We start from the raw sequence: 13,583 nt of genomic DNA on the forward strand, positions 1-13,583 counted from the left end.
GGGTGGACGAGCTCACAGCCCACCTAGTGTTAAGTGGTTACTGGAGCCCATGGACATCTACAAGGTAAATGCGCCACCCACCTTGGGATAAAGTTCTTAGGTCTCAAGTATAGTTACAACGACTGCCCCACCATTCAAACCGAAACGCATTACTGCTTCACGGCAGAAATAGGCAGGGCGGTGGTACCGGTACCCACGCGGATTCACAAGAGGTCCTACCACCAGTGAATGGGCAATTTCCTTCTAGCTTGTTACTTCCGATCCAAATTGTGAATGCATTAAATATTGATTAAAAGGTATATATTTTCAACATCACAAGAGTTGTCTCGAACTTATTAATTCATAAATATATTAACCCATTCTCTTTTTCCTTGTAACATACGAGATCATTTCGAATAATAAAAACGAACGAACAGGGGTTTTGTGTTTCAAAGGGACTTTGCGGCGGTCGATACGGGTCGTATTCAAAACGGGCTAGTCTCAGTTTTATTTTTGATCCACTTTCAGTAAAAATACCCTTATTCTTCTTTTTGTTCTCATCAATTTTCAACTCTACAGACTTTTTGTTATTTAAACAGTTTTGTTCTTGATTGAGTGTATAGTATCCGCCATTAAGTATTGAATAATTAGGTACAAATATCAAACAGTTTACCAAAGCCTATTAATCATTATTTACTCCATAATATCAGTTCCGTTTCCACAAAATATTCTAAAAGAACTGTTGAAAGCGCTGGATGCACAAGCATTAGGCCAAATTGGCCCCAAGATTGTAGTATCGTGAGAGCAGCAGGAAATTGTATTACCGAGTCTTACTTGCATGCGATGGCGACTAGTGCATCCATTACGGCCGTAAGTGTATGCTTTCGAGGACTTTTACACATGTAACCAGAGACTCGTACCAACTCTATAATTTGGGCATTATGACTGTATATCGAAAATGTTAAATTTACCTCAATCAACTTCAATGATATGATTATATTGCAAATTAATCATTTATTATTTTACAATTAATCATTAGGGTACTCGGTATTTAGTGATTAGTTAGATTTTCGCGAGTCATATATAAAACGATAACAACAATAAAAAACGTGGTGCCAATTGATATCATTATCTTGAAGTATGTTTTGTAAATATATTTATGGTTATATCGAAAAAGGATATATTTTTTTATAAATGAGAAATAATATCGTTAAAGTAGTCACCGCTACACTTTATACTAGTGGAATATATTCGGTAAGACCTTACTGAGTAAAAATTGAAAAATCTCAGTCAAACTCTGATTAAGAAACGCACTTTGGTATTTAAGTATTATTTGATGAGTTATTATTCTGATAAACAAAGAAATTAAGACGAGTTTGATAAATTCTTCCACGGTTATTAGCTACTTACAATATTTAAAGAGATACAACTCACGAAAATAATTCAGTTTTCAGGTCTTCGAAATGCCAAAAACGACAATGGGTACAAATTTCATTGATATACATACAGGAATTAATTTTATAAATAAAGAAATACAATTTTAAATAAGACAATACATTTGATTACGTAATAAATGTTACTTTTAAATGGATCGTTAACTAGACAAAACGTTCTTTCACAAGAACTGAACCAACTCACACACTAAGAAGAAGTGCCTAACTAAAATCTAGTTGCGAGCTTCGATAACTATTGCCTTGGAGGCTTCGTTACAAAACTCAATTCGAGACGGGACTCAATTGACTACGTTCCGAAGTCACGACAATAGAAATAAAATTGGACTCACAATAAAATATTTGGATTGTCAATAAAATGTATTTGGTTTCAACTTTACCTGAACTTTTGTAGTCGTAAGCCTTGGTGTAGCTGTCGTAATCGTCATCGTAAAATGTCGCTTCCGTGATAACGATGAATGTAAAAATCAGGACACACACCCGTAGATACATTCTGTATCGAGTTTTCAGCCTCGTAAACAACCTTATTCGAAATGTTTGAAACGTTTCAACATCAGTCGTGACTGGCAAAAAAAAGATAGAAATTCATTGAACAAATTCCATTGTTAAATTTCCTAATGTGTTTTTACGATTCCTTGCGTTGGCGAGCATACGTTTACATAAAAGCAACACGTTTTTCCTAAATAATAACGTAATCAATCAGTAAATAAAATAAACAAAAAAAATATTTTTTAATTTCTAGAACAAAACTACATATTTACTAAGCTAGTTTAGTGAGAGAACGCAGTAGTGTATCAGTCGTCCGAAGTTAAATTATGAATCTACTGGGAATACTCTGCATTACATAGGTAGCCAGGATTATCCCTTGAACCCTTTGTCTCTCATAGGTGTAATCCTAAACTTTTTCAGCTATAAATATTGTGAGAATTCGTGTTTATTTAGACGGGGAAGTTAAAACCGTATATTTTTTTTATGTTTATAGTGAAATTGGATTGGGTTTTAATTTAAAATAAACATTGCGCCGTGTTAACACACTTCTAACCCCAAATTTATTACTTACCTAAGACTAATTGATTAATCAACAAATCAGTAACAGTTATTCACAATGACAACACATTTGGTTTATTATCCACTTAATTCTAAATATTCACGAAATACACAAGAACTTTTCCGACTTAAACTAATAGCTAGTTGTCTTCGGAACAAAACCACTACTCCTAACTAATTTTCCTTTATCTATCTGCTATAAATTTCTTCATTCACGTCATGATTGAACGAACCACGTGATACCCCTTAATTTATGATTTCAGGGCGAGGGCCTTAAATGGGTCAGTGATTATAGCAGGAGCATTTTATTAAACAGCGTCATGATTAATTGACTTGCATCGGCTAATTGTTTTACTATTTTCAATCGGATTAAGCTTCCGTAAATATATCTCAGCAAATGCACGATGGAATATAACAGCGCTTAGGGCTACTTCTTTTAATTCCCATGTTTGTGTTATTATATGTTTTTCCATAATAACTGAGATGTTAATATAGCAATATGATGCAAGTTGATTTGTAAAAGTTGGAAAGAAAACAACGTTCTTTGATTGAGATAGGTAAAAGTACGCAATAAATAATACGGTCCGCGTAAAAATATTTCATTATATCATCACTTTGCGTAAAACGATAGCCCATAGGAAATACATTAACTACAAAAATAGTGTATGCACGTTTTATGGATACGATAAAAGCTTTTGCTGCTATTCATTTCATTCAATCCTTACTTTACTAAACTCCGTGAATACAAACATGAAAATTCGGTACAGTTAGTCGCGAATAAACAAAATTGTGATTTTTTGAATTCTACTTCGGTATATACGATCTGAATTTTATCTTATTATTGGGGTTCAGAAATATTAATAGGTACATATACGATTACTGCTATTCTATAACACAATCCTAAGTTAGTGCGCGTTATCGATTTCGCTTTACATACTGTTATTAAGGTAAGTATTCGAGGGTAACGTTTGGTAAAATTATCCCACATTCCTGTGAACGTTTTAAATCGATGGGCAACTCGCAATAGCTTGGTTTTATCGATATACATTAAGGTTAGTTTATCGAAAACTGTATCTATAGGCAGACCTTACGTTCCAAAACAACCACTATAGGTTGGCAGAAATAATTGGAACGAAGTTCCTTATGGGACGATGTGGAGGGGTACTCTAACTGGGAAAAAACGTCCGTAACGTAAGATTTTTATCAGTAATGCACACAGTGTACGACTTAACTTTGTAATAACGTACAAATTAGTAATGCACACAGTGTACGACTTAACTGTGAAATAACGTACAAATTAGTAATGCACACAGGGTACGGCTTAACTTTGTAATAACCGTGAATGAAGTGTACCACAATAAGTTCGCACGTTACCGATTGACCGTGGGTTGTTGCGAACCCAGTTTTATTTTCTTTATACCTCGAATAGAAATTAAAATTAATATTTTTATAATAAGGAACTTCGTTCCTATCCGGTGTCCCACGACACCACACATCTTTTTATTTTATTTAAGTGACAATAAAGAACAAAAATATTCGTATGACTGGCTCGCGCTATATATTGCCAGGATTGAGTTACACACTTTCGCGGACTTCACTGGCTCTAAAATATAAATTTTGAATATATGTAATAACCAAGTGCCATGTATTACGGCTATTCTGAACACGGAACGGAATTTCAATTATTTAGTAAGAACCATCAAAAATCGGAACCAATCACAAGTAATCATTCGAATCGATTCATTCAGAATGCCTGGGTGGTTCGGAAATTGAAACCAGGAATCATATTGTATTGCCAACACAAATCTTCTGGGATCTCTTGAACCGACACGCCAGCGCCATGCCCAATTTAATTTAGATTGCAACTCCGATAGGCGCATGTGAATACGGGACTTGTTTGTTTTCAACCCACTCATTAAATGTGGTGTTAGCAAGCATTTATGTGACAGTGTATTTAGTTTTAGGAAAATTATATTGAGATACTTATCTCTTTCATGTTTATACTAGATCGTGTTTCTGATGAAAGTCCTGTACATTTTTATTCATATTTAATGGGCGTTTTGGGTTGTGTTAGATATACCTACTGGTCTGATGCGGAATGCTATCCGTAAAGATTTAGTCTTGTTTAAATATTAAAAGGTACAACGCCGAAAAGTGACGTAACTACCAAACTATTCATTGTACACAGTTATCAAACGCATTTTCTCGCTTTCATTGAGTACTGTTATATCAGCAAACTTTGCCACTACAATTCCATTCCAATCAAACCAATCATGGTAGCTTCGCTTGATTGTGCTACCTAAATTTTGGACTAGAACATTAAAACAAACTTAAATATTAAACAAACTAATAAATTTCTTTTTTAAATAGGTATTTACAGTAGTCAGAACTACGCGCCGAATACGAATTTTTATAAATCCCACATAAATTCTGATATATTGGATCGAGTAAAAAAATAATTACCCAGAGCTTCGGGGACCCGTCAGTTACGTCGCGTCTACATTGGACGCAGATACGCGACAATGGTCGTATAACCGAAATAAAATTATATTCAATATATTTTCTAAAAACACTTTTTAAGAAACAATGTCATCTTTTTTTTAGTTTTTATTCCTGGCAATCCGTGCATTTAATCTTAAAATATTCGAATAAAATGTATTTGAATCGGCAAGTGAAGAATTAGTATTAGTTAGTAGTGGTCACTGCTTATTTTTGCTGCGAAATAGTCATGCTGGAAGGCAGAATGAAGGGAGAATACACCTGTTATCTATCTATCCATACTAATAAATATAAATAGGAAATTGAGTTTGCTTTCACATCTTAATTGCTCTATTGATAATCGCAACATTTTTCGTACACTTTCATCCAGAAAGGAGTAATATTCCCGAAGGATTTATTTTTTTCTTGATGCAAGTGTTACCGCGTTTAAACGGCGGATAGCTGTGATCGAATTCGTGAGCACTATGGGATCCTGTAGCCAATTGACAATCCTTAATCTGTTAGCTCATTTATCTTACTATTTATATAAATAAATATAGTACTTATAACACAGATAGCCCCCAATCTGTGACTTATAATAATAAAAATTCGATATTAAGCACTTATTATTCGCCTATTAGAATTTTATCGATTGCATGAAATATAAATAATAGATTTTAACTAAATCTAGATAAATTTTTCATCAGCATCTAAAAATTACAATATGATGTATTCTTGATTTACTCAAATATTTGTTGATCGATTAAAGGCTATATATTAATTATGAGGCCGTCAGCGCAAAAGTGGCTTAAGCTTACTATAGTTAGTAGTAGTATCGAAATAAGGCGTGGATTTATTTTTACACTGCTTCGCAGGCAAAAACAATACTCGCAAACATAATGTTTACAAAGCCATCTGTTATCAATGGGTGAAACTAGGGATAGGCCGGTTTTGCATCAAAATGTATTATGTTTTAAATAATGTAATACATAAGCATGGATATGAAAAATTGTGGGTTAGGCCGCTTTTGCACTGACGGCCTCATATATTGAAGAAGTTATAGAGAAAATTTCAAACCTAGACAAATGTAATTCTATGCTTCTATTGAGTACATCTTTCTTGAGAATAAACACACAACAAGGCTATTTATTAACTACAGTGGATCTCGCAAATGAAGGTTTTAACAAAACAAACATTACTGTAATGCGGTCTGTACTATATACTAAGTTCGTGTTCATTTTATAAGTTTCGCTGTCAAGTGTGAAGCAACAACTAACTTATTAACTTTCGGACAATGTCATTCCGTTCAAACAGTTTCGAAGAAATAACTAGACACTTAATAAAATTACATTTCTTCGACTTCGAAGGAAAATGTGAAATATAATAAATAACATTTGACCTTAACATTTGTATTCAGTTGTAGCGCTACGTAAAATATATTTTTTTAACAATAGCCTAATTATGTTTGTGCTTACATCACTCAATAGTCTAATCCAAAACTACGAAAATATTATATGTGTAATTCTCCCAACACTATATTATACCTTTAAACGAGCAATTCTTGTATATTAATATTTATATATAATCTGAATCTCGGAAATGGCTCCAACGATTTTTATAAAATTTAGTACCTATACGGGGGATTTCGGGGGCGATAAATCGATCTAGCTACGATTTATTTTCAGAAAATGTTGTTTTATTCGTGTTTTCAATAACCAACTCTTCCCGACATCTATTGGCGAATAATAATACAATTTTACTTAATTGAGGGCAACTAACCGCTTTAAAGACACAACAAGATGGCGTTATAAAAAAAAACCGAGCGAAGCTCGGTCATCATCTAGTGATTTAATTATGAAAAGTAACCAGAGTTCCACTGGCTCTGCTAATCTTTATTTTAAAGTTACAAGTCTTAGCAGATTTTAGGGAAAAAAAATCGGCGTTTTGATGAGGAAAGAAAAATGTTCGTCGAATATATTCGAATTTCATTTTGGGGCATCGTTAAGCAGTGCGCATGTTAAACGAGGCATTGACTGTCGTAATTTTCCTTCAAACCACGAGCTCCCCGATCGACGCCGACAGCCATACAATTAACAGCGTCTGACAAATTTACAGCGATCTCTCCCCCGCAGATTCCACCCTCTGCAGTGTAAATCCTCAGATGAATAGGAACCAACGAGGGGCGACTTTTTACACGCTAGCCTCCGATATGTTCCCAAGGAATATTCTAAGTTTCAAATCGAAGTTATAGAGATCGCCGGCCGTGAAATTTGAATTAAATTTTCAATAATGAATCAAAACTTTGACTGAAATGCGGTCCGTGCAATTTTATCTATCTATATTTTTAAAATATGACCGATTGCTAGTTTCAAGTCTAAGGTCGTAAATCACAGACGGACTCTGAGCTCATTACCCCGTAAATGCAATAAAAACTCCCTCTCATCAATCATCTTAAACACTTTGTCTTTACGACATCAGAGCTTATAGTGAGAGCCTCTGTTCTCTATGGCTTCCACCTACCGATGTCTGAAGTACATACGAAGATCGTCGGCTGAGCGACCATGACGGAAATCGTATTATCGGTCACTGATCAGCTGGAGATCTCCACGATACCATACATGTCATGGATAAAGCTAAATTCGAATATTTAGCGGTGCAGAAAATATTTTTTATTTAAATGTTAAAGATCGAGAAATACGGAAGTCTGTTTTTATAGGGATAATGCGAAAACTGCATATCTCGTTTAAGAACATATTGAATTGTTATTACATTTTACGTCGTAAAAAAATCGAAGCTTTTTTTTGCATTTGTACAAGTTTTTTTTTTTTATTGCCTTTGTATGCAGACGGGCATACGGCTCACCTGATGGTGAGTGGTTACCGTCGCCCATGGACTTCAGCAATGCCAGGGGCAGAGCCAAGCCGCTGCCTACTGATGTATATTGTATATTGTAAGTCGTCGTGGCCTAACGGATAAGACGTCCGGTGCATTCGTGTTGAGCGATGCACCGGTGTTCGAATCCCGCAGGCGGGTACCAATTTTTCTAATGAAATACGTACTCAACAAATGTTCACGATTGATTTCCACGGTGAAGGAATAACATCGTGTAATAAAAATGAAACCCGCAAAATTATAATTTGCGTAATTACTGGTGGTAGGACCTCTTGTGAGTCCGCACGGGTAGGTACCACCACCACCCTGCCTATTTCTGCCGTGAAGCAGTAATGCGTTTCGGTTTGAAGGGTGGGGCAGCCGTTGTAACTATAATTGAGACCTTAGAACTTATATCTCAAGGTGGGTGGCGCATTTGCGTTGTTGATGTCTATGGGCTCCAGTAACCACTTAACACCAGGTGGGCTGTGAGCTCGTCCACTCATCTAAGCAATAAAAAAAAAAAAATATATATATATATACGTACATATTATACGTTTTAGGATTATCTCTATTTATTTATTTTAATATTCTAAATAATTAATAATAAATTAACGTTTGACACGTTAGTGTTACATATACAAAGATGAAAGCTGTATTAATCAGTGAAGACTTGTATGTAGCTGTGTCAGGTGCTCGCTCAGTTCCCTCAGTAATTGAAATTTCCAATGAAAGAACAAACAAAAAGGTACAGTGACTGCGCTTCCAATACAATAATGGATGTAGGAATCATTTGCATTTGTTTTAAATCAATAATACCCTATTACAATAATTTTTTACAATAAAATTATTTTATTTTTATTACGTGCATTTTCTACAACGCTATCAGAGATGATTTTTGTGCCCATTTATAATACAATTTTTTGAATTACTTATACTGGAAACTTTACTTTTATTTTACAATCGACACTGAAAAAGATACGCCATTTTAATTGTTTATGTTTATTTCTTAATATGACGTTATTATATGTGTTGCTGTTTATATGTAGGTAAATAGCTGTCAAACTAATTGATTATTATCAAACGTGCTTAGAGTAAAAACGGAAAATAGAACGATAATCAAATCTAATATTTTTAATAATTTCTAATCTCTCTCAGTCAGAGCATTCTTGTTTTCTTCGAGAACATTCCACAAGAAATATTTGTCGATTTTGTCAGTAACGGTACAAAGATTTAGAAAAATCAAATTGTATTGTGCATGTATTTTGTTGGAAAACCTAAATAAATAAAAGCGAGCTGTTCGTTCAAAACGAGGGTATTTAAAAATTTATAGGAAAATTAGCTGACCCGGCAGACTTCGTAGTGCCTCAATCGACAAGTAAAAGACCTAAACTTTTGTATAAAATAAACCTAAAACAAACAAAAGGAATCCGTCCGACGGGGGACACATCACAGGAAAAACAAAATTGTTATTTTTATTTAATTCCCAGCATTTTCGTATTTATGTACCTTTTAAACCTTCTCTGGACTTCCACAAATAATTCAAGACCAAAATTAGCCAAATCGGTCCAGCCGTTCTCGAGTTTTAGCGAGACTAACGAACAGCAATTCATTTATATATATATAGATTAATTCCCAAACCGGCAGTACTTTTTTTTGTTATTCGGTATAAAATTAAGTCATTCTATATTTTTAAGTACTCCACTTACATCAACCAGCTTTGTACTTACTCAGACATTTCGCGAGATCTTTACAGTAAGTACAGTTCAATTATTTATCTTGTGTTCGAGGTTATGTATTACAAGACGTTCCTTTGTATTTCCAACTTTTTCTAAATAAGAATCCCTTCAACGGTTTTATACAGACACGAGGTAATAATTGTTTTTGGGAGTATGTATATAAATACGCGCTATATTTTACGTCTTCTTATTGTACGAATTATTTCAATGAATAAATTATGAACAATTTTACTGATACTCGTAAAAGAACTCATAGAAATTGAAGTAAAACAACAAACAACCGCCAACACTCATATATACACATGTTATTGCAAGGAAGTATTCAAAAGAAACCGAGGTAATTTAATTATAAAGAAATTAAAACTTTTCCGTCTTCGCGAAGGAAATATTGTTTAAATTTTTTTCATGACCAAATAAAGTGTTCTTGTGTTCGATCTTTTTTATACTGAATAGGTAATAAATCGTGTCACATGTACGTACAAAAATAGCTATATATCATACGATAACTTCGTTGGAACGGTCGCAGTAAATTGTAGTTATCTTCGAACCTATTACGACGGTAAATCTTCTAGGATATCTGAAATCCGAAATCGGGTAATATCTACACTAATATAGTAAACATTATATGATTTCGTTTAGCTATTTATTTTTTCTAATTATGTTATGTACATGATTGTTTTCATTGATGTACTTTGTCATGTAATAATATAAATATTACACTATATCGTAATCATTTTTTTTTGCTTTTTTGGTATTATTAAGTGGTTACTAAAGCCCACAGTACAATTGCCGCTCCACCCTTCAAACCGAAACTGCTTCAAGGCCTTTAGATACATAGCTTTATTTTATATTTTATACGTTAGAACAATGATTAGCTTTCTCCTAATTGAAAAATAAGAACTCATCATTTTTGCAGGATAGTGGAGATAACATAAAAAAATTAAATACAATAAAGTATGTATATCTATATAAATATAATTATACTTTTATTTTGAAATGCTTAAAAGAAATCGACAATTTGGGTTTTTGGGGTGAGATATTATGCTTTGTTTTTTATTTAATTTCTTACAATCAAATAGCAAGTAAAATTACATCATAAGAAGTCTTTCTGATAAAATATTTTCACTATACCTCGCAGACTCCCTGAGACTTGATAGATCGCTCATTCTCTTGTAATGTTTGCATTAGAGAGAGATAAATATAGAGAAATTACACTATGAGTCCATCCTAAAAATCGGAAATGAATTTTTGGCGTGTCATAAGTTCAAAGCGCTGGAATTCGATCGTAATTTCTTATACAGTTCTGGTCTATTCAATTTAATATTGAGGTTCGACAGTAATGATAATAAGAATCAGTTAGAAAACATTTTTTGTGACATCTTTTTATTGCTAGGACGGGTGAACGAGCCCACGGCTCAACTGATGATAATGGCTACCAAAGCCCATTGACATCAACAACGTAAATACCGACACCCACCTTGAGACATATTTTCTAAGTTTTAGTCTAGTACAAAGGCTACCCCACCTTTGAAACCGGTCCGCATTACTGCTGTGCGGCAAAAATAGGGAGGGTGGTGATAATTATTGATGCAAGCTCAATAGACGCCTTACCGCCGTTAGATAAATAACATTTGTGGAACGAGTGAAAATCATTCACTAGAAGAAAGTACACGACTTTAATTGAAAATAAAAAAAACTCAATCGAGAACCAGGTCGACAGCGAGGTTTCATCTTACTAGAGACACGAGACTTCATTTCTATTTCCCAATAAGGTAAGTGGCACGCACTTAGTTTTTTATTGATATAGGTACATGCGAAGACAAACTCAGGCTCACATGGAATTAAGCATTTATTAAACCTCATACACTGAATGTCTATCTACGGTGATACACTGATGGAATGAATATCTTAAGAGGAAGTCTGAAAGACCTGTGACAGAGAAGTTGCGAAGTACGCGTTTGGTGGCCCGGACGCGTTTACAGTTTCACCAGGACAGGTGGGCGAGCAAAGGCTCAGTCAGGAGGAGTGGGATTTGCTAACAGCTGCCCGAGCGCCTCCGAAGGAGACCTAACAACTCAAGAGCAGCTGATTTGGATGGTATGGACGTGCGGTAAGACGAAATGAAAATGAGGTTGGTAAGAGAGTGTTAACTATGAATGTGGAAGCATATAGAGGCAGAGGTAGACCTAAGAAGAAAGGGATGCATTGCGTGAAAGAGGATATGTGTAAGAAAGGAGTGAGCGAAGAAATGGTATATGATAGAGGAGTATAGAAGGAGAAAACATGTTGCGCCGACTCCAGGTGACTGGGAGAAGGGCAGGATCATCTTACCGATTATTGCTAGGAAGCTTTCGTCTATTCCGGTGGTGAAGTGAGATAGCCTTGAAAGAATTCCGCTGGGACTTCGTTTTGTGGTAACCCGCAAAATTATAATTTGCGTAATTACTGGCAGTAGGACGTCTTGTGAGTCCGCGCGGGTAGGTACCACCACCCTGCCTATTTCTGCCGTGATGCAGCAATGCGTTTCTGTTTGAAGGGTGGGGCAGCCATTGTAACTATACTTGAGACCTTACAACTTATATCTCATGGTGGGTGGCGCATTTACGTTGTACATGTCTATGGGCTCCAGTAACCACTTAAAACCAGGTGGGTTGCGAGCTCGTTCACCCATTTCAGCAATAAAAAAAAAGTAGCCGTAACAAGAGCGAAGTCTGTTCCTATAGAACAATAAAAAAGTATTCCTAATTATTATTAAGCATTCCTCAATACAAGTATGATACGGATGATAATATTTTTGTTTTATTTCCCTTGAACTTTTTAGTGACCATGAATCATTTAGTTGATATTATTAGTAAACAAATTTAGTTCGACATTCAAAGTTCACGCCTAATCACGAAAGTTATACGATTCAAAATCATACAGACTTGAGTAATTAGAGCGATAATTTGATATTAATGACAATAATTGACAACAGCTACGAATGATATCAAATCGAAGCAACAGAAAGGTCAAGTGTTAAATTTAACTTTTGTACAGAGTTGAACGATTTATCGGCGTTTTGATACATTTGGGTCATGAATATATTCATTATCTTGATTAGCTTATTTTGTGCTACAAACCTAATTTTCTATTTGTGTTAACAGGTCGTTGGTACAACAACAGTATTTATGAAGTGCAAGAGCGAATGCTTTTTTCATTTCATATATAAAATTTAAGGAATTGTATTTGCGTGCATGCAAATTGTTACACCCACGTCACTCACTATCTACAGTACAAAGTTCATCTTCTCTGGATAAGTGACCGGCGTTATTTAGCAAAAATTTATCAAAAAAAAAGTAAATTCTCATTTGTAATAAACCCTATTCGTAATTAGTATGTGCTTAAATTAATTGTGTACGTAAATTAATTACCGAACACAACATTAAACTCATTAAGATTTATTTAACATATACATATTAGTAAAATTTAGAATTAATTAGCGCTATTTAAAAAAAAGTCACTTATGAGTATGGTGCATACCTTATTTTGACTAAAATTATAGGTATTAATTTTTTTTATATATTTAAGACAAAAAATTTAAACCTATAAAGTTTCTAAGCCAACGAAATCGTCACATTATTTTCTAAAACAAGATCGAAGCAAACAATTACTCTTGTTGTTTCTTTGTTTTCCAATGCAAATTTGTTGTCTAGTCTGTCTGGAGAAAGTTTAAAGTGAAACATGAATAGATTTATCGATCGAACTTATTCATTTGACTTGGCAAGTTGTGCCCGAATTCGTCGGGAACAATGAATCTTGTTCATATATTAGGTGACCTATTAATTATCACTGGGTCTAAGCAAACGTGAGCCTATAGACATCATTATATGTAGCCCGATAATTAAAGACGAGCTAACATGAGCTCAAACTTTAAACTATTTTCCTTCAAACTAGACTCTAAATTTGCTTTAAAGCAAAAATAAGTAAGATGGTGGATAGCTATGAGGACTTTATACCCGCGCCACAAATAGCTTTCAAT

General features: G+C 34.4%; 1 protein-coding gene across 8 annotated transcripts in view; it reads right to left on the reverse strand.

Moving 5' to 3' along the window:
* LpR1 (Lipophorin receptor 1) overlaps positions 1 to 13,583 on the reverse strand; it is a 217,739-nt gene that overhangs the window by 44,357 nt on the left and 159,799 nt on the right. Inside the window, exon 2 of one of the 8 annotated variants that reach the window (XM_089727595.1) lies at positions 1,811 to 1,993. The exons of the other annotated variants lie outside the window; for them this stretch is intronic. Within the exon in view, the coding sequence (XP_089583721.1) occupies positions 1,811 to 1,922 (112 nt within the window). The 5' untranslated portion in view covers positions 1,923 to 1,993. The remainder of the gene's footprint in view (positions 1 to 1,810; positions 1,994 to 13,583) is intronic. 8 annotated transcript variants of the gene reach the window in all.

Source organism: Bombyx mandarina, chromosome 05 (assembly GCF_030267445.1).
Source record: "Bombyx mandarina strain Sakado chromosome 05, ASM3026744v2".
Taxonomy (NCBI): domain Eukaryota; kingdom Metazoa; phylum Arthropoda; class Insecta; order Lepidoptera; family Bombycidae; genus Bombyx; species Bombyx mandarina.